We start from the raw sequence: 27,639 nt of genomic DNA, 5'->3' as shown, positions 1-27,639 counted from the left end.
GCATCACTGATTGCTTTAAAAGCTGAGAACTAAGCGACCTGGGCACAGGATGGGGAGAGGTTTCTCTCAACAGACACTTTAGTACCTTTTTAATTTGAGTCATGAGACAGTATTACTTAGTCAAATCTAAATAAGTAAAGAGAAAGAAATGTCCTCAGGGGGAAAATAAAGGAAGAATGTTCACTACAAAATATTTGGGAAATACAGAAGAGTATCAAGAAGAAAACCTGAAGTATAACTCAATCACACCATAAATGTACCATTAACATTTTGATGTATTTAATTTCCTATTTCTTCTAAACGTATGTAAGTAATATGGATGGATATGTAGTAATATGATCCAGTATTAAAATAAAGAGAAAAAAGCAAATTTCCTGAGACAGTGAAAATTATTAATAATCTAGCCACAAGAAACTCTTTTTTAATACTGGGATCACTTTTGTTCTCTCAGCCTATTTTAGTAAAACTCCTGTAAGAAATATTTTCTTGCCTGACCAGGCGGTGGTGCAGTGGATAGAGCATCAGACTAGGATGCAGAAGACCCACGTTGGAAACCCCAAGATTGCAGGCTTGTCTGGCTTGAGCGTGGGCTCACCAGCTTGAGCCCAAGGTCGCTGGCTTGAGCAAGGTGTCACTCACTCTGCTGGAGCCCCCCCACCCTCGAGTCACATATGAGAAAGCGATCAATGAACAACTAAGGAGTTGCAACAAAAAATTGATACTTCTCATCTCTCTCCCTATCTGTGCCTCTCTCTGTTCCTCTTGCTAAAAAAAAATACATATATATATGATATATATATTTTTTTCACATCACTAGGTATTTTTTCATTGTTGCCCACATACATACATTGAATGTGCCACAGCTGATGAGCCAGTTTCATTATTATTGAACATTTAAGACTGTTATTAACTTTCGCTTTATAAATAATGCTGCAATGACCATTTATATATCCTTTGCTAAATATTTTGTTAGTATACATTTTTAGAAATGGCATTATGGGATCAGGAAATATAAAATATTTTTAAATTTCTTTAAAACCATATACTGCCAATTTATCTTCCAGAAAGTGTATACCAGTTTACATTACCCTTTTTCTACACCTTTATCAACACTAATATTGTCTTTTCATACCCTATTTTAAAGGTTAAAAAAAAAAGAATTTTATTGTTTTGATTTATATTTTTTTATACTTTCTAGCAAGGTTTGGAATTATATTGTATGAACACTCTATCAAGTTTCTATAGTAATTTGTAGCTTTTTTTTTTCATTTTACCAATGTCCTTAGTCATTCTATCATTGGAAATAAAAAATTTTATTAACATACAATAATCAAAAAATAAGATGTTTGATAAAACCCAAACCTAGCAAGGGTAGGTCATATCTATTTTAAAATGTATAAAATTAGAAGTATAAATATATACTATTAGTAAAAGACGTAAGCAACTTGCCAATTATTAAAATTTTAAATTTCACCATTACCATATATACATATATATAAAATATATATACACATATACTGTTTAATAACTAAAAAATTGGAAATAAACCAAATGTCTACCAATAAAGCATGTTAAATAGATTATAGTAAATTCATACAAAAGAGATGTTCCTCAATAAATGAGTTAAGATTTATCTATGCACTGATTTGTTTAAACCAGGGGTCGGGAACCTATGGCTCATGAGCCAGATGTGGTTCTTTTGATGGCTGCATCTGGCTTGCAGACAAATCTTTAATAAAAATAACAATAACGTTAAAAATATAAAACATTCTCATGTATTACAATCCATTCATTTTCTACCGCTCATGTTCATGGTTGCGGGTGGCTGGAGCCAATCACAGCTGTCCTCCGGGACAACACCAAATTTTTATTGGATAATGCATAATGTACACGGGTCATTGTATGGCTCTCACGGAATTATATTTTAAAATATGTGGCGTTCATGGCTCTCTCAGCCAAAAAGGTTGTCGACCCCTGGTTTAAACTATTAAAAGAATATATATACATAGATGATAGCAGATATATATTTTAAATGTTTTAGAATATACATAAAACTTTACAATGGTTTCCTTGAAGGGTTAAAAGGATGGGAGGAGCTAGAAAGAGAGATCTCTCCCTACTTTATATATGATAATTCTGAGTCTTATAACAACATATATTTTGTATTTCAATTGTCACTTGGAACTAATTGGTAGAATAGGCCATGTTTATTTTCATTAACTCTGTGTACCAATAAAAAAAATTATATGTGATTCTGAAATCCAATACTTCTTTCCCAGTTTGCTGTTTTTAACAAGTAAAAAGCTATTAAATATATGCTTTTATATATATGTATTTTTATCTAGGAACTATCCAAAATGCAAACCTATGTTTTCTAACATACATACATTACATACACAAGAGGACCTAGAAATTTCTAGAAATGGAATAAAACATGAGGTCCATAACCTTTAAAAAATGTCTGCAAATCCAGACATGATCAGCTAATAAGGACTACTAGTTCTAAATATCTGAATTCAGCCACTGGTGGTCTTCCAAGGCATTAAAAATAAAAACTGTGAGGAAAGGGCTCATCCAACTTTATTTTGTTCATTTTTTATATTATTTTCACTTATTTCGCCTTCTTTACCTTTCATGCTATGTCAACTTTCCCATACCATATGCAATCTTTGGCTTTTGTTTTTAGTACAAATTAGTATGGTTAGGGGTTAGAAAACTTGCCTCCTTTCTTGCTAATTAGTAAAGTGATATCAGGCAAACTTCAGAACCCATTTTTCTCATGTGACCAGGCATCAAAAGAGAAGTTGAACCAAAAGCCTTTTAAGAGTCCTCTGATACTGACTATCATTTCTAAGGTTCCTTCTAGCTCTATATTTTATGATTCAGGGGTCTAGAGACAGGTATAGATGTGCCATTATGAGTTTGATACAGATTGAGTTTCATAATATAACATTCACTATTTCTTCATTTCTATTCTGTACTATCTGGAAAACTTCTGTACTATTCGGAAAACTTCTATTTGTACAAAATGATCACTAAGGTAAGGTGCTTATCAAGTCTGTGATTAAAAACTGTTAAATCTTATTTTAACAAAAATAGACATTCTTCCATACCTAAAATAATTTTTTTAGAATTATTTCTGGGGCTAGTTAAGAGAATCTTAACTGAAACAAAAATAAATTTTAACAGATAATGGCATTGCTTTCCCAGTATAAGAGCACTTTAGTAAAAGAAACAGTGAACAAAAACACATGTGCCTTTGGATCAAGCCAAAAAATCAGAAAGTTTACACTTTAAGGGCACTTAGAATGACACTTGTGTGCAGGCTGATAGCAAAACCAGAAAAGCTCATCCATTTTAGCAGTGTAACACAACCCTGAGGGAAGTCTGTCAATTGAGGTGTTATCACACTTTAAACTCTTTTTCACTCAAACTGTCAGGTATCTATTTATCATTTCGCTTTGGTAATTCAGCCACAGTAAACATAGACACCTATGGTGACTTTGTAATTGGCCCTCATTACAATACCAAATTACCCTGAGAGCTTGGGAACAAGAAAAAGAATGTTCATGTATGCCTACGAGCTAAGCATTCTGAGGCAGAATTAGGTCAAGACAAACAACTACAAGAAGGTATTTTCAACTATGTATACTGCTAATATTAAAAAACAAAAAACTTATTTACTTTAAAACTTTAAGAACTTTAAGAACTAAATGTTAATGAAAAATTCTGAACATTCAAGTCTATTGGATTACTTTTTACTTTTACATGATTCAAATTTACAACAGTAAAGGTCAATCAAAAAACTTAACTGGCACTACAGACTTCTAGAGGATTACATAAAATAAGACTATTTGCTTTCAATGCACAATTTAAGCTTTATAATTATTTTTAATAATGAGATAAATTGTTGTAATTTTCCCAATAACAATAAAAAGATAATGACAATGCCAACAAGTCGTCCTGCAGACTATATAGACAAAAATCAGATTTCAAGAATTTGAGGAATCCAGTAGATTAATTAGCCACTTATGGAAAGAAGTTTACATAAGCATAAAATTTACGGGTTTTATCATGAAGAGCTTTCTCTCTATCTTATTATTTAGTTTTAGCATTTTACTTTTTACTATTTTCATCTCTTCTTGAGAATTTTTTAATTACTGTGAAGATTTCACAGTTCCTCAGTTATAAAATAACTTATCAGAAATAAATATAAATAGAATTTCAAAGATGGTTGATTCAATAGTCTGTATTTTCTTCCTGGCTCTGAACAAGTCACTCAAGTTTTTCCACTAAGTTCCTTAGTAGTTATATTTCCTATTTGCACGTTTGAATGTCTATTGAAGAGTCTTTTGAATATCCCCAAAGCTTGAATAAATTTCCAACTAAAATAAAAAGCACTAGGAAAGAAAAGCATAAAACAAAATTATTTATTTATATTATATAATAGAAGGTAATATATCAATTAAATGAAATTCCAGGGGTTATAGCTCCTAGCCTTTTGTGTAAAAACAACTGACAAAATACTAGTAAAAGATACAATATATTTCAAAATATATTAAAATATCATTGGTCATTTCATATACTATCAAATTATGGTTCACTGATAATTTCTAGGTATAATTCCAGACATGTAACTTCCATTTTTCAGTAAACTAATTATCAAACAGGTACACAAACTACCAAACCAATAATTTGCTAAGAAAAGTATTTAAAAATCACATCTTTAGTAAGGACTTTTCTATTTCTACCTCATCCAAATTCATGTTACTCTAGATTTCCTTGGAAATCTTCAAAATCACCAATGACATATTTTTAAAGTTAGTAATGTAATTTTTTTGTAAAAAAAAATTTGTGCCAATCAGAGTAATGAGACAGGATAATCATTACATTTCTTATTCAATTAAAAAACATTTTAAAATTTGCTCAGAGAGTATAAATAAACTATCTTCCTTTGAAGTTTTAAATATGTATAAGACATTAATTAAATCTAATAAGACTAAATCACTTAAATACTTTTATCTTCTCATATGACATCATCCATGTTTGACTATTTTTCATAGTAGAATTTAAAAGTAAAAAGATATCTGATAAATGGAAATTAATCTCAAGAAATGAAATATCCCCAAACTTTAGGACAAAAATCCATAATTTTAAACTTCAATAAAGATTTTCTCGTGGCAAAATTATTTTTCAAAAAACATCAATTCTAGCAATTAATTTGATTTTCATATTATCACTGGAAATGTACACATAAAACAAAAGGAACACAAAATGTTGAGTAATTTTAATCTTTTCAGTCTTATTTTTTTTCTCTAAAACAAAATAACTTTACTCACATTTTTCCCATCCAGCAATTCCATGCACTTTTCATTTCTGTTGAAGTTACCTACTACTTCAGGATGGACACAAGTATGATCCCTGCTGGAGAGAATAGTCATTGGGACCCCTGAGTACGCTGTCCTCCGGAGCTCTCTAGTAATTTGAGCAATCTGCTTGTGTGTACGTGTCCCAAAATATATTTTTGGTATCCTGGATTTCCCCCTATGATCCTTCTTACTGGCATTTGAAGAATCTTGACTGTTTCCTTGTTTAGGAGAACAAGAGCACCTAGAACAGTGACCAGAGACCTGTACAAAAAAATAAAAAAGATAACTAACATCTGGACTACCATAAAAAATGTTATCAAATCTCTCAGAACCCATAAACAATGAATCACAACTGTCAAATAAAGAGAAATTTCAAGATACCGATACCATCTAAAACTTGCCATTAAAGAAAAACTACAAATTTCATTTCAAGTTGGTTCTCTTTTGCTCTTAAAATTTACAAATGATGTTTTCATATTTGCACTGGTTTCTAACATACCACTCTAACTCTCAAATTCCAAATATTTTAAGTACATTTGAACTTTCTTCTTTCATAAATTATAAAACTAAGACAAAATTGAGGGTATTTCTAACGTTATATCAGGCTTTAAGTGAATTGTAATATTACAGCTTAGAAACAGTATTATTTTTGTGCATAGCATAATCAATTTAAATATCCTATAATATACCAATATTTTTTAAAGTATTTACAATATACCTTATAAAAAATAGAAATATCAAATTGAATCTAAAGTATCACTTCACTGAACAAACAAGAAGTGAAAACTAGTCTCTGACAAAGGTATGAAAATGAATGCAATTATTAATATTTAATAATAAAGGCAGGTTGCTTGTTGCTTGTGTGAAACAAGTATATCTGAAATTCAATTACCTGTCACAGAATGCAAATCCATCAGTAAAATTATCATTCAGGATAGCTTTTCCTGAACAATTTAACTTGTAACTCAGTTTCATAACTGAAATAATTATATAAATGTCTCCTTAAACACACCATATATGGAACTTCAAGAATATAGTCTAATATTTACCTGATTTTTTCCTCTCCTGTTTCTAAATTCTCAAAAATGAAAAAAACATTTAATGTGATATATTAGAACCATGGGTTCTTACTAACTACTACATAATTTAAACTTAATTACTATACATATGAGACAGAGTGTAGTCTCATTAAGAGAAATACTGTGAAATGGTTAGTTTACAGAAGCGGTCACTGATGGGGGGAAAAAAGCTAAATAGCACAGTAGCTTAAGAGAATTTGCACTGGAGAATACAGTTTAGTAGAACAAATATAGCATTTACCTGAAGTTTTGGGTTTTTTTTTTAATTATAATCAGTAAGATTAGCCTTCATCAACAAATGCTAAGTCATAGCATGTTACACCACAACACTGGGGATCAAGCTGTCTTTTAGCCTCAACTCAGTGGAAAAGCAAGTTCAAATTACTTCCAGTCTCTCTCAACCTTGTCCGCCATTAAATATTACAATACATGATAGAATGGATGTAAATGTGACCCTTCTGGAACTGTCACTCACTGGGATAAAAGGTTCACTGATGTGCCAAATAAACAGTCAAAGCAGATAAAGTTACAGCTATGCTGGAATTGTTACGTTCCCCTCTCAGGTTGCCAGTAACAGCAGATTTCATTACCGAGTACTGCCACATTAAATAGCCAGTTCCAAATATCCTGCCTTCTATATTGAATAATTACTTATTCACTGAAAGGATAAAAAGAAGAGTTATGAATGGGGCTCTTGTCAACAGTGAGGAAGGAAACAGCTGACATGTGGTTTATGTTACATATGTTGCAATATCTAACAATTTATGGTCACACAGAAAATGAGATGCAAATTATATCATGATATTTCTGATTGAATTCACTTTTTGTTTTTGTAATGATCACATTAATTAATTAACATACTAAAAGGATTAAAGAATTCTAGGTAGAATTAGTTGGCTTTTTTTATACCTTCTATCTTTTCAGTCAATTATACTATTTCTCTTCTGTATGATACAGTTAAATTCATCCTGAATATTACAATGCTAAGGTCCAATGCACTGTTACATGCTATATGTATATATTATATCCAAAGCATAAAAGTAATCCAGTAAAATAGTCTTTTCTCAAAGTTTGGCGATCATCTATCTTTTGATTAAATACTTTTCAACACCAATTCCATTTAAAACTTTATCACCTACACCTTTTAACTTCACTTTTTTTTCCTGAGCAAAAAATTTAAATGACACAGAAATATACAAATTAGCCCCCCACCACAAATAATTCACTATAACTTGCAGACCTTCATACATGTACAAATACAAATTTCATATCATTTTTTAAAACAAAAAAGGATGTTATTATACAGCTTTATAATTTGCTGCTTGTATTCAAACTTCTTAAACTTCTAAAAGAATTTTAAAGGTGTGAATTGAACACTAATAATTTAAACAATGAATGTGTTTATCTTACAATGTTATGCTAGTACCTTTACTAACAAAAACAAAAGATCAAGACTAGTTTAAGAAAATGTTTCCCACTAGAGCAGCTTTATTTAGGTACCGTACATTTGTTTTTCTGGGAGTAAAGAGGGACAAATATACAGTGAGGGAAAATGATTTGACTTTGGGTGATGAGTATACAACATAACAGTTCAAATGCTATAGAATCGTTTACCGGAAACCTATGTACTTTTATTGATCAATGTCACCCTGTTAAATTTAATTTTCTAAATAAAATTGTAAAAATTTATTTTTCATTTCACAGGAAAATTATAAACCATGGCTTATTTGATTTTAAACATGTTTTTGTTTGCTTTTTAGGATTTAAAGTGCTCTGAAATCATTATACCATCTATGAACTTAAGGTGACTCCTCAGGAAGGTGGTTTTTCAATGGATGGATGGGCAAGCAGAATAGAAGAAAGAAATTAAGAACATTGATTCTTTTTCTTTTGCTATATTAAAGAGGAATTATTTCTTCAGGAGTGATCTTGTATTAAAGTTTCCATTGAAAGGATTTGATACAATTATATTTGAGGATGGTGAAAACTAAATGTGGCAACAGAACAGAAGCTTCAGAAAGACGTTTATTTAATAACAAAAAGAAGTTATCTGTACTCAAATCAGCAACTTTCAATGCTGTAAGAAAACTAGAGAAAGAATCCTCAAAACAGCAATGACAAGAGGTCACAGTATCCTCCGATTCAATTAAAGGCTAACACTTTAAAAGACAGATAAGACACTTTGAGAAAGAGAACACACAGGCTACCCAAAACCTGTAATCTCTAAGACCTGTAAAGCAGCTACACTGAGTGGCAGAAGTTAACTCTAAGAGATGGCTTCTTCTCCCTCAGCTAGAAACTTTCTAGACTATTTTTACCTCTACAAAATGCAAGAAAACCCAACTCAAATAATACCATAAACCTATTACTATTAAAAGAGAAAAATAAGAAATACATGTGGATATGACAGCTATATTATCCATATGCAGAATTCAATAGTTTAAAAATATATTTCAAATCTACAGTAGCCAAAATGTTCTTAGAAGGTAAGCAACCAAGGATTTTTGGAAAATGTTCCTCTAACCACTTCTATCTATTTCTTCTTTTGTCCTAGCATATAAAGACATATATCTATATTTCTTGAAAGGATGAAGAAAGATTTTAAGATTTGATCCTGAAAGAAAGGCCAACAGCTGAGTCCTTGCCAGTATTTCTCTCACAAAGCTATAATTGGAAGTTCATGTAGATTAAGACCCTACAATGTCAACCTTTACTGATTTATAACTTTCTCCAACCTCTCCTCACAACAACAGAAAACTATACCTAAATACTTAAAAAATAAAAATGAGTATGGTAATTGAAAATGCATAGAAATAGATAATGACAAAGGCATAGTTAGAAACTATTTCATTGACAATGAAGTTATTTTGTTAATTCATAAATAAGGGGAGCTCCTAAAAGGAGGCTATGAATTGAATTCTAAAAACAGGCATAAATGGTAGATTTAGTATTAAAAACAAGTTTACAGCCTGACCAGGCAGTGGCACAGTGGAAAGAGCATCAGACTGGAATGCGGAGGACCCAGGTTCGAAACCCCAAGGTCGCCAGCTTGAGCGCGGGCTCATCTGGTTTGAGCAAAGCTCACCAGCTTGAACCCAAGGTTGCTGGCTCGAGCAAGGGGTTACTCGGTCTGCTGAAGGCCCGTGGTCAAGGCACATATGAGAAAGCAATCAATGAACAATTAAGGTGTCACAATGAAAAAATTATGATTGATTCTTCTCATCTCTCTCCGTTCCTGTCTGTCTGTCCCTATCTATCCCTCTCTCTAACTCTCTCTCTGTCTCTGTAAAAAAAAAACAACTATCAAGTTTACAAAGAAGTAGAGAGGAAAAAAAGACCAAGAGAAAGCTTATTTGTATGAAATAAAGGGAAAACTAGGTCAATGAAACAGTAACTTGTACTTTTCCATAACTTTTGATGTATGCATATTATTATCTTTCAACCACAATGTAAACTCCTGGAGGACAGAAACTATACCTTACATTTCTTTATATAACTCATTCATTAAGCATGGAGTTTTTACATAAGTATAAATGTAAGGTTTTTTTAATTGATAGACTGTGAATAATGAATGTCCCTAACCCAACTACTATACCCATGTACCACATTTTATTTATCTGACAGATGTTTAATTGATGTTCTAATTTGAAGTTCTTAAAAAAAAAAGTGAGCTTTTAAAAGTATAGGAAAATTTGTTAATTTTCAAGGTCAAAAAGAAAAATCACCTTGTTATGCTAATATTTGGTCCACTTTAGTTGTGAGTGACAAACAAATGTCCTGATATATTCATTATTAATAACTATCATTTATTAAAGTTGTCCCTATGCTAAGCACCTTATATGTACAATTTCATTTACTCATTCATTCATTCATCCCTCAAGAAAAATTAGAATTCCTGATAATAGCAAGCCAAATAGAAGACAATGACAATGGTCACCTCATCTCACTGACAAAAAGAGCTTCACTCTTTAACTGTTCTAAAAAATGCAGTTTCTGGGGTTTTTTCAATATCAGTTTCACTCATGAATTAAAGAATTGTTTTAAGTTAGTACACTAAGTGCATTATTTTCTGAATATAATTATAAAATATTCCTAAGGATAAGCTATAAAATTAACTTCATAAAAACGATGTTAACTTATTATTAGATGGCACTTAAATATTCTCTAACAATATTCCCATTATGCTCCTATAAAAGAAACAAAAAAAAAAGCTCTTAAGAAACTCTTTAGAGTAAGAGTAAACAAACTCTCTATTAAGGACCAGAGGAGAAAATATTTTAGGTGTTGTGGGCCATATGATCTCTGCCCCTACACAGTAAAATATCTTTTATGATCCCAATGTAGAGAAAGATTTCTTAAACAATGCACCAAAAGCACAATGACTGAAAAAAATCTCATTAAAATGTCCAATTTCTATTTAAAGATACCCCCATCTAAAAAAAATAGTAATAAGAGGCACAAACCGAATAGATATTTGCAATGCATAAAACCAAATGAAGATCAGTATTCATTACATATAAATAATTCCAACAAATCAATTTTAAAAAGACAAATCCGCCCTGGCCGGTTGGCTCAGCGGTAGAGCGTCGGCCTAGCGTGCGGAGGACCCGGCCAGGGCACACAGGAGAAGCGCCCATTTGCTTCTCCACCCCTCCGCCGCGCTTTCCTCTCTGTCTCTCTCTTCCCTTCCCGCAGCCAAGGCTCTATTGGAGCAAAGATGGCCCGGGCGCTGGGGATGGCTCTGTGGCCTCTGCCTCAGGCGCTAGAGTGGCTCTGGTCGCAACATGGCGACGCCCAGGATGGGCAGAGCATCGCCCCCTGGTGGGCAGAGCGTCGCCCACCAGTGCCGGGTGGATCCCGGTCGGGCGCATGCGGGAGTCTGTCTGACTGTCTCTCCCTGTTTCCAGCTTCAGAAAAATGGAAAAAAAAAAAAAAAAAAAGACAAATCCAGTAGATGGCCAAGAACAGGAAATTACAGAAAAGTTGACAGCCCTTAATAAACATCTGAAAAGATCTGCAAACTAATGCTTAATCTCATAACTAAGGAGAAAATGCATATTAAAGCCATAATTAGATTCCATTTCACATTCATCAGATTGTGTGTTAGAAAGGACATGAGCCAACTCTCATAACTGCTGATCAAAGTATAAACTGGCACATCCATTTCAGAGAGCAAATGGTGATCTAGTTAAATTGAAAACACATAAACCCTCTGACCCAGCATGATATTGGTAGGTACAAATGCTGGAGAAGCTCTTGTACTTTAAGAAACACAATAGTGATATTCTTTGCACTGTTTTAATAGTGAGGAAAACAAGTTAACTAAATTGACAGTAGAGTGGATCAATAAAATGTGGGGTTTTTCAAACAATGGACTACTATACTATAGATAAAGAAAAAATATGATACAGTTGCATGCACAACACAGATAAAATATTTTAAAAAATGTTGAGCAGGCTGAGTATGACTTAAATGAAATACTATTCTCCCAATAAAGTTTCAAACAAATTGATGATAGGAATAAAACCATAATTATTTTAAGTAGAGAATTAGGAATCTCCTCTATGGTAGATAATCCTTAGAGCTAAGGATTGTAGCAGACAATACACCTGAAGAAAGCTTAAAAGTACTGAAAGAAAAAGTACAGAACACAGATATAAAGTATTCTGGTTCCTCCTTGGCTGCTTAATACCTATCTGAATACCATTCTCATCATAATCCCCTCCTAACCAAAAAATTTCAACCAAATTTATTAGGAAATAGATTCTTAAATTAGGGCCCCTGAACTCTCACAGGTTAGAGATGATCCAGAACCTATAGACAAAAGTTTGTGTGCATTTCTAGAAAGTGAGTCCATAACATTTATTAAGTGCTCAAAGAAGATCGTAGCCTGACGAGGTGGTGGCACAGAGGATAGAATGTTGGACTGGGACACAAAGAACCCAGGTTCAAAACCTCACGGTCGCCGGTTTGAGGGTGGGCTCACATCAGGCTTAAGTGCAGGCTCACCAGGTTGAGCACGGGGTTGGTGGCTTGAGCGTGAGATCATAGACTTTAGGCTCAAACCCAAGGTCACTGGCTTGAGCAAGGGGTCACTCATCTGCTGTTGCCCCCCCATCAAGGCACATATGAAAAAGCAATCAATGAACAACTAAGGTGCCACAACAAAGAATTGATGCTTCTCATCTCTCTCTCTTCCTATCTGTCTGTCCCTCTCTGCCAAAAAAAAAAAAAAAAAAAAGATTGTGACCTATTGGGGTGAGAGCTTTACCCCAAACCTTATGTCTGATTTTATATGAAAATCAAATGGAAGCATTTTCTTTACAACCAACCTGGCCAGACACAATTATTCTGCAAGGAAATTAATTCAAAGAAGATAATTATATAAAGGTTCATTGACTGCTTATAAATTTATTTCTTTTGATGTTTGTTAATTACCTAACAGTAACATAATTCTAAAACAGTTCAGTAATAATAATTTTTAATTCCATTTTACAGATGAAAAAAGTAAAATCTGAAAGTTCTTCTAGTTACTACAAAATAATATATTTGTGGAGATGTTGGAATTTATAACCTTTAAGCTTAAAACTTTAAAAGAACTATTTTCATCTACCATTTAACCTGACAAAGAAAGCAAAATACTGTCCTGTATATTTCAAACAGTCATGCACATATAGAGCTAGTGGTAAAAAGCCAAAGAATGTAGAATTATACTACAATCTTAGAGGCATAAAACACAGGGTTTACTGTTAATCTTTATCAACCATTTGCTGTTGTCCAAGTCATCTAAACAGGTACTGAATGGCTGTTGTGCAAAATCTCACATAAGCACACACTCTAGTAAGATAGCAAAAGTGACATAACTATACCTTTTCAACTATTCTTTTTAAAAAATTCAAACAGTAGTAGTACTCTACTGCGACAGTTTCATGATTAAACTGCACAAAGCAGCTGTTTATCCACTCACAGCAACCAGCAGGTGAACCTGATTCAATATTTATCACAGGCTTTCACAGATCACTGCTAACCAAGCAAACGTTTTAATTAAGCTGGAACTTGCTTCAAAGAGCTCATTCAAGATGTCAATCAGCAGGTAAGGGATCAGATACAGTGTCAGGTGAGAGTGTGTAATACAAATCCACAACTTTCTTCATCCCATCGCTGTAAATTAGCCTGCTCTAAAGTTCAGACTCTGATTGTAACAGACTGCCAGTCTCCTGGAATGTGTAACTGAAGTCACTCAAATTCTATTGTGAAGGTTGTAAGCAATATGTTAAACTGCAATGGGCTAGCACATTAAGACAGATCCTTTTCACGGTTGTTTTTTGATACCATAAGTGTTTGTTACCCTACTCTCCACTTACTGTTTACTTTCTTGCCTAGTGTAAATGGGAATTCCTTAACACAGTTGCCCCAGTTTCTGAAAGTTTATGTTTCAGTAGATTAATCAAGAAAGATCCAAAGTGCTATAATTATTACCTAAGTTAATACTTGAACAATCTTATTCTATAAGAATTCTCAGTTTAAGTCAAACATAAAAATGTCCAACCTGTTATAACGTAAATGTTATCCCCGACTAACACCACTTAACACAGATGTGGCTATACATAGGAATGAGTCCCAAAGTATGGTGATGAGTCACACTGACCAACTTCATAAAAAATACCTGGGATGTTTATAAAAATAAAAATAAAAGAATCAAAGAAGAGAGGTGGAGGGAGCTCTTTCTTAGAGAGGAATGCCAGCTAAAAATTGTAAAGAGAATGACAGAATTTTTAAAACCACAATTTTGCAACTCTTGTAGTAATTGATTCCTGTAAGCTACCTAATGGACACTAAAATCATTGAGTGAAAAGTTGTTGGGGAACAAATATTCACACAGTCTCTGAATATCACCCCACATATTTCTTAGTAATTACAAAAGGAAAATATACCTTTATAATGGAGAGACCTGGTAGTCAACGCCCTAACAAAGTGGTCAAACTTGCCATCACTAGCAGTGAGACAACCTGGCATCATGTACCTCTTGATGTCATATAATAAAAAATATAATTATGTGTTCTTCTTGAACAAAAGTATCATTGTAAAATCCAAACAATCAAGACATGAATCAAAAAGAACCCAGGAATAGAGAAACTGCAGTAAAAGATACATATTATTTAGCTCATGAAAATTAATCCAACTGCACACTTATAATATGTGCACTTGTATATTATACTTCAAAAGGGTTATTTAAAAATCCTATCCCTTGGGATGCAGGAGATATTTCATTTTATCTTTTATGGTATTTTGGTAATTTTCAAGCTTTCCTCCATGAACGTTTTAAAATGAGAAAACAAAGCTATATTGACTAAAATGGTAGATTTATATATCTACCAATTCAAAATATTTTTGCTTCTTTCATAGGCATTAAAGATTAGATAAGTTATCAATATAGAAGACTCCAGTCCTGGCAAGATAGCTCAGCTAATTAAATCATCATCCCAAAGCACAGAGGTTGCTGTTTGATCCCCCATCATGGCACATAACAGAAATAGATCAATGTTCCTGTCTCTCTCTCTCCCTCTCTATCCTTCCTATCCTCTCTTGCTAAAATCAATTTTAAAAAAAGTTAATAAATATACAAGCCTCCTAAGAAGCTCTACCCAATAAAGCTTTCTGCAATGATGGTATGCTCTATATCTGCACTCATCAATACACTCCCACTAGCCACATGTGGCTGTTGAGCACTTGAAATGTGATTAGTGCAATAGAGAAAATAAATTTTAATTTTAATTCATTAAAATAGTCACATGTGGCCTGATCAGACGGTGGCACAGTGGATAGAGCGTTGGACTGGGATGCGGAGGACCCAGGTTCGAGACCCCAAGGTCACCAACTTGAGCAGAAAAAGAAAAAGCTCACCACCCTGGACACAAGGTCGCTGCCTCAAGTAAGAGGTTCCTCGGTCTGCTGAAGGCCCACGGTCAAGGCACATATGAGAAGGCAATTAATGAACAATTAAGGTGTCGCAATGAAAAAAAAACTGATGATTGATGCTTCTCATCTCTCTCCGTTCCTATCTGTCTGTCCCTATCTGTCCCTCTCTCTGACTCTCTCTGTCCCTGTAAAAAAAAAAAAAAGTCACATGTGGCTAGTGGCAAGTATATTGAACAGAACAGTGCATTTAATCTGGAAAATAAACTACTAGTGAGAATAACAAAAACATTTTAGAAAAAAAAAAAGATGAGAATGATTGGTATATATTCTAACATATGTAAGAATTTTGTGCCTACGATAAAGATGCTGTACTAGGCACCTCTTTAGACATGTGTCCTACCCTTTATCTTGAAAACAGTTCATTCTGAAAAGATTCACCTAATATTTACATTAATAACACATGACCATGCCCAAACTCAATCCCAGACATATCAAGACAAGTGAGATTCACTTTTCTAAGAATTGCTACGTGGGACATGTAAACTGAGTTACTTAACTGCAGTGAACAGACCAGAACATATTGTAGTTTTTAAGGCTTCTATTTTGAGATGTTATGGTAAGGTCATATGAAAGAGGATAATATCCAGAAATCCAGTTTACAAAATAATAAGAAAATTCTAAGAGGCAGGAAAAACACACTTAAGCCTGACCAGGCAGTGGAACAATAGACAGAGCATCGACCTGGGATGCTGATGACCCAGGTTGGAAACCCCGAGGTTTCTGGCTTGAGTGTACACTCACCGGCTTGAGCACAAGGTGGCTGGCTTGAGTGTAGAATCAGAGCGGTGACCTCATGATCACTGGCTTGAAACCCAAGGTTGCCAGCTTGAGCCCAAGGTAGTTGGCTTGAGCAAGGGGTCATTGCTCAGCTGGAACACCCCAATCAAGGCATGTATGAGAAAGCAATTAATGAACTAAGGTGCCACAATGAAGAATCAATGCTTCTCATCTCTCTCCCTTCCTGTCTCTCCCTTCCTATCTGTCCCCCACCCCTGTGTCTCTGTCTCTCTCGCAAAATAAGTATAAATAAATAATAAAAGAAAGCAGGGACAAAATCAAACCTGAATCTAATTCTACCTCTAGATCAGGGGTAGTCAACCTTTTTATACCTATCGCCCACTTTTGTATCTCTGTTAGTAGTAAAATTTTCTAACTGCTCATCGGTTACACAGTAATGGTGATTTATAAAGTAGGGAAGTAACTTTACTTTATAAAATTCATAAAGCAGAGTTGCAGCAAGTTAAAGCATATAATAATAATTACTTACCAAGTACTTTATGTCAGATTTTCACTAAGTTTGGCAGAATAAGTCTTTATAAAACAACTTACTATAGTTAAATCTATCTTTTTATTTATACTTTGGTTGCTCCGCTACTGCCCACCATGAAAGCTGGAACGCCCACTAGTGGGCGGTAGGGACCAGGTTGACTACCACTGACCTAGATCTAACTACCATTACTAGAAATATGGGGATAAAGGGCTCTCTTAAGTAAAACAATGAGGATAAAATCAAATATACCCAAAATATGAGAAATCCTACAAGACAAATAGAGAATTTTTTCAACAAATAAATGGCTTCTCAAAAGACATGCCATGCATGTACATTTGAATTTTGATTTTTAAAAAGCCAACTCTAGGCCCTGGCCAGTTGGCTCAGTGGTAGAGCGTCGGCCTGGCGTGCAGAAGTCCTGGGTTCGATTCCCGGCCAGGGCACACAGAAGAGGCGCCCATCTGCTTCTCCACCCCTCCCCCTCTCCTTCCTCTCTGTCTCTCTCTTCCCCTCCTGCGGCAAGGCTCCACTGGAGCAAAGATGGCCCGGGCGCTGGGGATGGCTCCTTGGCCTCTGCCCCAGGCGCTAGAGTGGCTCTGGTCGCAACAGAGCGACGCCCAGGAGGGGCAGAGCATCACCCCCTGGTGGGCAGAGCGTCGCCCCCTGGTGGGCGTGCCGGGTGGATCCCGGTCGGGCGCATGCGGGAGTCTGTCTGACTGTCTCTCCCTGTTTCCAGCTTCAGAAAAATACAAAAAAAAAAAAAAAAAAAAAGCCAACTCTAAAATGAAAATTTTTTTAAAATTTTCTATTAAATTTTTTTATTTTATACAAGGAAAGAGATAGAGTCAGAGAAAGGGATAGACAGGGACAGACAGGAACAAAGAGAGATGAGAAGCATCAATCATCAGTTTTTCATTGCGAGACCTTAGTTGTTCATTGATTGCTTTCTCATATGTGCCTTGACCACCGGCCTTCAGCAGACGGATTAACGCCTTGCTTGAGCCAGCGACTTTGGGTCCAAGCTGGTGAGCTTTTGCTCAAACCAGAGGAGCCCGTGCTCAAGCTGGCGACCTTGGGGTCTCAAACCTGGGTCCTCTGCATCCCAGTCCGATGCTCTATCCACTGCACCACCACCTGGTCAGGCTAACATGACATTTTTTAAACAAAAAAACTTTAAACAGACTGGGCATTAGACAAAGAATTACTGTTAATTCTTTTTAATAGTATCTCTACTAGCTATAATATTATCTTTAAATAGTCACAGCTATGTTTTTTAAGAAAGTCTTTACCTGTTAGAAATATATACTAAATTATTAATGGAAAAATAGATATATTGTCTTTTTTTTTTTATCTTTCTTTTCTGAAGCTAGAAACGGAGAGAGACAGATTCCCGCATGCGCCCGACCGGGATACACCCGGCACGCCCACCAGGGGCGACGCTCTGCCCACCAGGGGGCAATGCTCTGCCCCTCTGGGGCATCACTCTGTCTCGACCAGAGCCACTCCAGCGCCTGGGGCAGAAGCCAAGGAGCCATCCCCAGCGCCCGGGCCATCTTTGCTCCAATGGAGCCTTGGCTGCAGGAGGGGAAGAGAGAGACAGAGAGGAAGGAGAGGAGGGGGGTGGAGAAGCAAATGGGCACTTCTCCTATGTGCCCTGGCCGGGAATCGAACCCGGGTCCCCCCGCACACCAGGCCAATGCTCTACCACTGAGCCAACCGGCCAGGGCCTATAATGTCTTCTAGTTGCTTTAAAAATATTCCCACATAGCCTGACCAGGCGGTGGCACAGTGGATAGATAGATCGTCGGATTGGAATGCAGAGGACCGAGGTTCAAGACCCCGAAGTCGCCAGCTTGAGCGTGGGCTCATCTGGTTTGAGCAAAAGCTCACCAGCTTGAACTCAAGGTCACTGGCTCGAGCAAGGGGTTACTTGGTCTGCTGAAGGCCCGCAGTCAAGGCTCATATGGGAAAGCAATCAATAAACAACTAAGGTGTTGCAACACACAACGAAAAACTAATGATTGATGCTTCTCATCTCTCTGTTCCTGTCTGTCTGTTCCTGTCTATCCCTCTCTCTGACTCACTCTGTCTCTGTAATAAATAAATAAATAAATAAATAAATAAATAAAAAATTTTTTAAAAAAGAAAAAATATTCCCACATACGTTCTACCACCAAATCCCCTCCACCCCCAAGGAAAAAAAAGAAGAAAATGGCATAGGATAAATACAACTATCAGGGATGTAAAATGGCAAAATATTGGTAACTGTTAAAGCTAAAGTAATGGCACAAGGTTCACTATATTACCCTCCCTCTGCTTTGTGTATAAAATTCCCTTAATGAGATTTTTAAAATAAGTTTACAATTTTTTTATAAAACAAGTACAATGATCTTAAACCTAGATTAACTTTCTCTCATTAAAAATATCAAGAGCAATATCACTAATGAATATTAAAGCAAAGAATTTTAATTGTAATAGCAAACAGGACTCTGTACAGATTCTCACACACACACACACACACACACACACGAAAAAAAGGATATACTTTTCAGGACTAGGGCGTCTACTAATTTAGCTTAACATATTAAGAAATAAAACATGCCTGAACAGTAGTGGCACAGTGGCAAGAACATTGACCTGGGATGTTAAGCTCCTACGTTCGAGACTCCAAGGTCACCAGCTTGAGCGTGAGGTCCCCACCTTGAGCATGATTATCAAAATGATCCCATGGTTGCTGGCTTGAGCCCAAGGTTGATGGCTTGAGTAAGGGGTCACTGGCTCAACTTGAGCCCCCCAGTCAAGGTAGATATGAGAAATAATCAATGAACAACTAAAGTGATACAACTATGAGTTAATGCTTCTTATCTCTCTCCCTTCCTCTGTCTCTCCCTTTCTAAAAATTTATGAAAAATAATATTCATAGTTACAGTTTAATATTCATTCTTGATGAAAATGCTAAGTAAAATAAGATTTTTCTTTATCATGACAAAAAATTATACCTTAATAAATAAATTATATAGCCTGACCAGGCAGTGGCACAGTGGATAGAGCGTTGGACTGGGATGCGGAGGACCCAGGTTCGAGACCCCGAGGTCGCCAGCTTGAGCGCAGGCTCATCTGGTTTAAGCAAAGCTCACCAGCTTGGACCCAAGGTCATTGGCTTGAGCAAGGGGTCACTCAGTCTGCTGTAGCCCCACGGTCAAGGCACATATGAGAAAGCAATCAATGAACAACTAAGGTGTCGCAACGAAAAACTAAGTATTGATGCTTCTCATCTCTCTCCTTTCCTGTCTGCCTGTTCCTATCTGTCTCTCTCTCTGACTCTCTCTGCCTCTGTAAAAAATAAATAAATAAATAAATTACACACACACACACACACACACACACACACACACACTTTCCAAAAAATGTCCTGGTCTGGACAATAAATTCTATGATCATTCTATCTGATATTATAATTACACTTATACTTTTTTCTGGAAATATTATGTAAAATAACAAGAGGTAAAATAATCACTATTTATAGAAGATATATAATTGTATACTTGGGAAGCCTACGAAAACTTAATGAAACTATTATAAACAATAAAAGACTTCATGAATGTACAAAAAAAAAGGATAGTAAATGTGGTTTGGTAAAAAAATAATAAGTCTTTCTAAATAAAACCATAACTAATTAGAAAATGTAACACAAAAATCCCAATCACATAAAAATAAAAGGTAAATTACCTAAAAAATCTACTTACAAATACATGTAAGTAGATATTAAGAGGATGTGTTCATTAACTAGATGGAGTGAATTCTTCCACAATCTATACATATAATCAAATTATTGAGATGAAGCTCAGGTGCTTGCAAGACCCACCTGCTTTGCAGACCCCTGCACTAGTGCCCAAGAGCCTCCTGTGCCAAGCCCTGCACTGCACCCCAGCTCTAGCAACAGCATGGGTGGTGCCTGGGACATAGGCTGAGTGGCAGCGGGCCTCAGATAGGTGCCTGCTATTCCATTTACAGGCTGATGCTGGGCCAGGGGCAAGGCGACCAGGGACTCTGGCTATGTCCCTCGATCCACAGAAGACCACACCAGTGCTAAATGCTGTGATGTCCTCCTAAATGCTGAACAACCTCAGAAACTCATTTATCTACCTGAGTCAACTGAGGATCTGTACTCACAGAAAGAGCTTTGGTCTATCTAGGTAACAATGCAACCTTTTTAGCTAACCAGGTCATTGTTTATGAATAGGGTGTTATTCCAATTGTTGGAAGCAAAATCAACAATCCCAACCACAGTATTAAGGAGGAGACTTTAAAGGCACTGAGTAACCTGAATGTGAATGTTGAAAATCAGATCAAGGTAAAGGTACAAATCAATCAAATCTGTGAAGATGTTTTCTCTGGTCCCTTGAATTCCTTTGTTAACAAGACAGTTATCAATGCCACCAGCACATGCTTAACAGTTACATTATAGACCTGTTTCAAGTGTTGTTTACAGGAAATGGAAGCACCAAACTTCAAGTTTTGAAACTGCTGTTGAATATGTCTGAAAATATAGCCATGATAGAAGGACTACTTGGGACCCAAGTGGATTCATCTTCATGTTCTTACACTATCTCAGAATATAAATGCCTCAGAACCGAAGGCCATTTAGCTATTCAGCCTACTTTCAATAAAGGTTTACTATTTTTCCTGTTACATGGAAAAGGATGTGCCCAGAAAATGAGAGCGTTAATCACCATGATGCGACGTGAAGGAAAAGGTAACAGTAATACCCAAAATCTAACTAGAAGGTCATATTTTTCCAAAGAATAATGCAGTCTGGAAGTAATGCATGTAAACTTCATCTTCTTTACAAAGGGATTCTTTCAGCTGCTGAATTTAAACAGTAAATATCAGATTTCATCATTTATACAGCTATAACTTTCCATGGCCTTCTGGTTTATTTTGGACCATTTTATTGATACCAAATGAATATAACAGCTTGTTCTGAAATACTTACTTCTTTTTATTTTGTGATTTCCTGAGCTACCTCAATTATTTCCCTGACCTGAAATAACAGTGACCTTTTTTGTGTAAGCTACTCTTCTGTTTTCTGTGATTTGTAGTTACTCATCTGAGAGCATAAGTATGTGATTGTTTCAGAATATAGGAATGACCTTGTTCTTTTAGGAGCAATGAGATCCTAAGATCTTGAGTCTACCTGCCAGCCTAGCCATAGTACTTTCAAAAGTCTATTCTAATAATTAGAATCTATTCTAATCAAAGAAAATTGTAAACTTTAAGGAGAAATGTTTCCTAGTACTCACCCACTCCCATTCAGTGTGTCTCTATGAGGAGATGCTATGTATAAAATATTGAGAACAAACAAAAGGTCCACCTATAGGCCATGTTTAAATCAATTATCTAGTCTAAAAGAACTAAGCAAGTCTTAATGTGTTGATGTAGAAAGATACACATGAAATATGAAAGTGTTTTATTTCATTTTTAAATTTACTGATTTTAAGTGAGATAAATTTACTGATTTTTAGTGAGAGAGGAACAGGGGACAGAAGGAGAAAGACAGAAACATCAATCTGTCTCTGTATGTGCCCTGACCAGGGATCGAAACAATAACCTCTGCACTTTGGGACAATGCTCTAACCAACTGGGCCATCCGGCCAGGGCTGGATATGTTTTTTCAATGAAAAATATTTACACTTACAGATAGACAGCACACTTCTAGCACAACACCCAAAACTCCTGGGAGTGGGAATGTGGAGTGAGGAAATGACTATTCTGCATACATGTTTTTCTATTGTTTGAATTTTTTTATTATAGCATAACTTTGATTTTCTTTAATAAAAAGGAAAAAATTATGATGCACAACTTTAAATATCTTACAATTTTGTAAATTATACTTCAATAAAGCTAAAAAAATTAGTAAGAAAACTTTAAACACTACTGAAAAACAAAAAAAATGGAAATAGAGCATGCTCTTAAATAGGTTGTAAAGAAGTCAGTTCTCTTCCAAATAACTATAAAATATATCAAGAAATTTTTTAACTTGACAGGCTAATTTCAACATGCGTATATAAAAATAAGGAATTAAGCAAAGAAAAAAACAGACAGCAGTGTGGGGATTGCAGAAGAGGAAGGAAGTGAGGGGAGGTAGAGGAGGGTAGAGGGGGTATATGATTGAGGGAGACTTGACTTGGGGTGGTGAACACAAAATACAATATACAGGTGATGTATTACAGAACTGTACACCTGAAATCTGTACCATTTTGTTGACCAATATCACCCCAATATACTTAATAAAAAATTTAAAAATAAATAAACAAGAATAGCCAAAATACTTTTAAAATAAAAAAGTAATGAAAAGAAACTAGATACATAAAAATAAATGAGCTACAATAATCAAAACAGTATAGATCAATGGAAAAGAAAACAGGAAGTCCAGAAAGAGAATCAAATAAAGACAGCCCCTGACTTATGAAGGTCTGACTTCAAAGTTTTCGACTTCACAACAGTGCAAAAGTGATATGCACTCAGTAGAAACTTTGCTTTGAATTCTGACTCTTGATATTCTCTGTATTGTTTGGGGTATAATGACAAGGAAAAATGTCTGTACATGTTCACTACAGATGCAACTATTGTAGGCCTAGTACACATCAGCATCAATGTAACATTTTTCTGAATATTTTCAACCTGTGGTTGAATCAACAGATAGGAAGGGCTGACTGTAGATGATTCCACTATCATAGTTGAAGACATTAACACTCCTCTATGAGAAATGGACAGACTCAGTAAACAAAATTATTAAGGACATAATTGAACTCAACAACATCAACAATCAACAGAACATAATTGACATCTACAGACTACTTAATCCAATGACAGTAGAATACACATTCATTCATCTCAAGCTCACATGGAACAATGATTAAGATAGACCACATTCTGGGCCATAAAACACACTTAATCAAATTTTAAAAAATAGAAATCATACAATGTCAGCTCTCAGACCACGACTGAATTTAACTGAAAATTAACAACAGAAACTTAACTGGAATCCCAAAACATGTGATAATTAAACAACTCACTTCTAAATAACATATGGACCAGAGAAGAACTCTCAAGAGAAATGCTTATAAATTTGAACTTAATGAAAATGAAAACACAATTCATCAAAATATGTGGTATGCAGTAAAAGCAGCATATAGAGGGGAATGTATAGCATTGAATGCATATATTAGAAAAGAAAAAACAATCTAAAATCAATAATCTAAGTTTTCACCATAGGAAACTAGAAAAAGAAGAGCAAACAAATTCAAAGTAAGCAGAAGATATAATAACCGCAGCAAAAAAACACAAAAAACCCCAATAATTAATTAATTAATTAAAACGGAAACCCAGGCCCTGGCCGGTTGGCTCAGTGGTAGAGCGTCGGCCTGGTGTGCAGGAGTCCCAGGTTCGATTCCCGGCCAGGACACACAGGAGAAGCACCCATCTGCTTCTCTACCCCTCCCCCTCTCCTTCCTCTCTTCCCCTCCCACAGCTGAGGCTCCATTGGAGCAAAGTTTGCCGGGCGCTGAGGATGGCTCTGTGGCCTCTGCCTCAGGCACTAGAGTGGCTCTGGTCGCAACACAGCGATGCCCCGGATGGGCAGAACATCACCCCCTGGTGGGCGTGCTGGGTGGATCCTGGTAGGGCGCATGCGGGAGTCTGTCTGACTGCCTCCCCGTTTCTGGCTTCGGAAAAATACAAAAAAAAACAAAAACTGAAACCCAGATATCAACAGAGAAATCAGTGAAACCAAAAGCTACTTCTTTGAAAAGATCAATAAAATTGATAAGCCTTGCCTGATTGGTGGTAGTGCAGTGGATTAAGCATCCACCCAGAATGCTGAGATTGCCGGTTTGGAATTCCAAGGTCACTGGCTCTGAGTGCAGGCTCTTGCATACAATCTCAAAACTCGCCCAAAGGTGCTGGCATGAAAAGCCCAAGGTCACTGGCTTGAACAAGGGGACTCTGGCACAGCCCCAGTGAAGGCATGTATAAGAAGCTCAACGTACAACTAAAGTGAAAGCAGCTATGAGTTGATGCTTCTCATCCTCTCTTACCATCTCTCTCCCTTCTTGTCTCTCTCTCAAAAAATATTGATAAGCCTTTAGCCAGGCTAACCAAGAGAAAATGAGAGAAGACACAATTTACTAATATTGAAAATAAAAGAGGGGTGTCACTACAGTCACTTCAGGACACTAAGAATAATAAAGAAACACTATAAACAACTCTGCCCACAAATCAGATAACCTAATGAAATAGATAATTCCTTGAAAGAAACAATTTACCAAATACAACACAATAAAAAACAGATAATAGGAATAGCACTAGATCTATTAAAGAATTAAATCAATAACTAGTAACATTCTAAAAAGGAAGTACCAGACCCAGAAGGGTTCACTTTTAAATTCTTCCAAACACAAAAGAAATTACAGCAATTCTCTACAATTGCTTACAGAGGATAGAAGCAGAAATACTGCCTAACTTAGAGGCCAGCATTACCTCAATATCAAAATAAGACTAACACATTAAAACACACCAATATGTCTCATGAATGCAAATGTAAAAAGCCTCAGCAAAATATTACCAAATCAAAACGAACAATGTGTAAAGAAATATATATATATATATATATATACACACACAACAAAAACAAGTGGGTTTATCCCAACTGTGCAAGGCTGGTTCAACATCTGAAAATCAATTAATGTAACCCAGCACATCAATAGGCTAAGAAAAAAAAATGCACAAGATCATGTCAATAAATGTAGAAGAAGCATTTGACAAAATCCAACACCCAATCATGATAAAAGCTCAATAAACTAGAAACAGAAGGAATCTTCCTCAACTTAATAAAAAATATCTCTACAAAAAAACAACAGCAACCATCATGCCTAATAGTGCGGAACTTAAAGCTTTCCCACTAAGACCAGGTACAAGGCAAGGATGTTCTCTCTCATTCCTTTCGGTATCATACTGGAAATACTAGCTGATGCCATAAGACAAGAAAAAAAATATGTAAGTTATATATTTATATAAGAAAGATATAAAATTGTCCTTTTTTTTGGCTGATGGCAAGACAATGTGGTATTGGTAAAAGAATTGACAGATAGATCAGTGGAACAGAATAGAGCCCAGAAATAGACCCACATAACTATAGCTAACTGATCTTCAATAAAGGAGTAAAGGCATTAAAATGGAGCATAATTAGTCTCTTCAACAAATGGTCCTGGAAACCTGACCTGTGGTGGGACAGTGGATAGCGCGTCAACCTGGAATGCTGAGGTCACCGGTTTGAAACCCTGGGTTTCCCCTGGCAAGGCACACATGGGAAGCAATTACTACTACTATTACTATGTACTACTACTACTACTACTACTATTACCATGAGTTGATGCTTCCTGCTCCCCCTTTCTCTCTCTCTCTCTCTTTCTAAAAACAATAAATCTTTTAAAATATAATCTTTAACAAAAAAAAACCCAAAAACGCCCTGGCCAGTTGGCTCAGTGGTAGAGCATTAACCTGGTGTGTGGAAGTCCCAGGTTCGAATCCTGGCCAGGGCACACAGGAGAAGTGCCCATTTGCTTCTCCATTCTTCCTCCTCTTTCTCTCTCTCTCTTCCGCTCTCGCAGCGAAGGCTCCATTGGAGCAAAGTTTGCCCGGGCGCTGAGGATGGCTCTGTGGCCTCTGCCTCACGTGCTAGAATGGCTCTGATTGCAGCGGAGCAACGCCCAGAGGGGCCGAGCATCGCCCCTTGGTGGGCATGCCGGGTGGATCCTGGTCAGGTGCATGCGGGAGTCTGTCTGTCTCCCTGCCTCTCCCTTGCTTCTCACTTCAGAAAAATACAAAAGAAAAAAGAAAAATGGTGCTGGCAGAGTGATAAATTTAAGATGCAAATTATAAACCCTAGAGCAACCTCAAAACAAATAAATCTTTGCAAAGTCACTTTGTAACTCTTCTTACTAAGAGGTGAACTCCACCCCTTCAATCTGGGTTTGGCCATGTGACTTACTTTCATGACTGGACATTAATAAACGTGACACAAAGAGCTCAAAAGATATTTACACTTTGAGGTTTGTTCTCATGCTGCTCCTGGAACCCAGGGCCATCATATACATAAACCAGGATTAGGCTGCTAGAGGATGGAATATCCACCCCGTGGTCCCAGCACATTGCCAACCAACCTCTTATAGCAGAGCTGCCATGCTGACTTACAGCTGACCATCAACTGACCACAGATGCATGAGTGGCCCAGCTAAGATCAGCAAAATAAATGCCCAGCTAAGCCCAGTCTAAATTGCTGACCCTCAGAATAGTAAGCTAAATAAATGGTTGGTTTGTTACAAAGCAATAGATAACTAACTATATGTGTGCGTGTGTGTGTGCACCCATTTGTTTAAAACCAATAAGCAAAATATCAGGGGTTGATAGTGAGGAATTAATGTTTTGACTAGGGGTGGTGGACACACAATACAATATACAGATGATAACTACACCTGAATACTATATACCATATTTTTCGCTCCATAAGATGCACTTTATTCCTCCAAAAGTGGAAGGCAAATGCCTGTGCATCCTTTTTTTTTTTTTACAGAGATAGAAAGAGATTCAGAGAGAGGGAAAGATAGGGACAGACAGGAATGGAGAGAGATGAGAAGCATCAATCCTTAGTTTTTCATTGCGACACCTTAGTTGTTCATTGATTGCTTTCTCATATATGCCTTGATCGGGGGCTACAGCAGACCGAGTGACCACTTGCTTGAGCCAGCAACCTTGGGTCCAAGCTGGTGAGCTTTGCTCACACCAGATGAGCCTATGCTCAAACTGGCAACCTCGGGGTCTCGAACCTGGGTTCTCCGCATCCCAGTCCAACGCTCTATCCACTGCACCACCGCCTGGTCAG

At 36.2% G+C, this 27,639-nt stretch overlaps 1 protein-coding gene and 1 pseudogene across 1 annotated transcript in view; one reads left to right on the top strand and one right to left on the bottom strand.

Moving 5' to 3' along the window:
- BRIP1 (BRCA1 interacting helicase 1) overlaps positions 1-27,639 on the bottom strand; it is a 152,613-nt gene that overhangs the window by 92,039 nt on the left and 32,935 nt on the right. The window contains exon 7 of the mRNA XM_066255327.1: positions 5,340-5,630. Within this exon, the coding sequence (XP_066111424.1) occupies positions 5,340-5,630 (291 nt within the window). The remainder of the gene's footprint in view (positions 1-5,339; positions 5,631-27,639) is intronic.
- LOC136323479 (armadillo repeat-containing protein 10 pseudogene) lies at positions 20,642-21,477 on the top strand (annotated as a pseudogene).

The sequence above is a fragment of the Saccopteryx bilineata genome, chromosome 2 (genome assembly GCF_036850765.1).
Source record: "Saccopteryx bilineata isolate mSacBil1 chromosome 2, mSacBil1_pri_phased_curated, whole genome shotgun sequence".
Taxonomy (NCBI): Eukaryota; Metazoa; Chordata; class Mammalia; order Chiroptera; family Emballonuridae; genus Saccopteryx; species Saccopteryx bilineata.
Note: the sequence above shows the minus strand (reverse complement) of the source record. Positions and strands in the feature narration are given on the sequence as shown.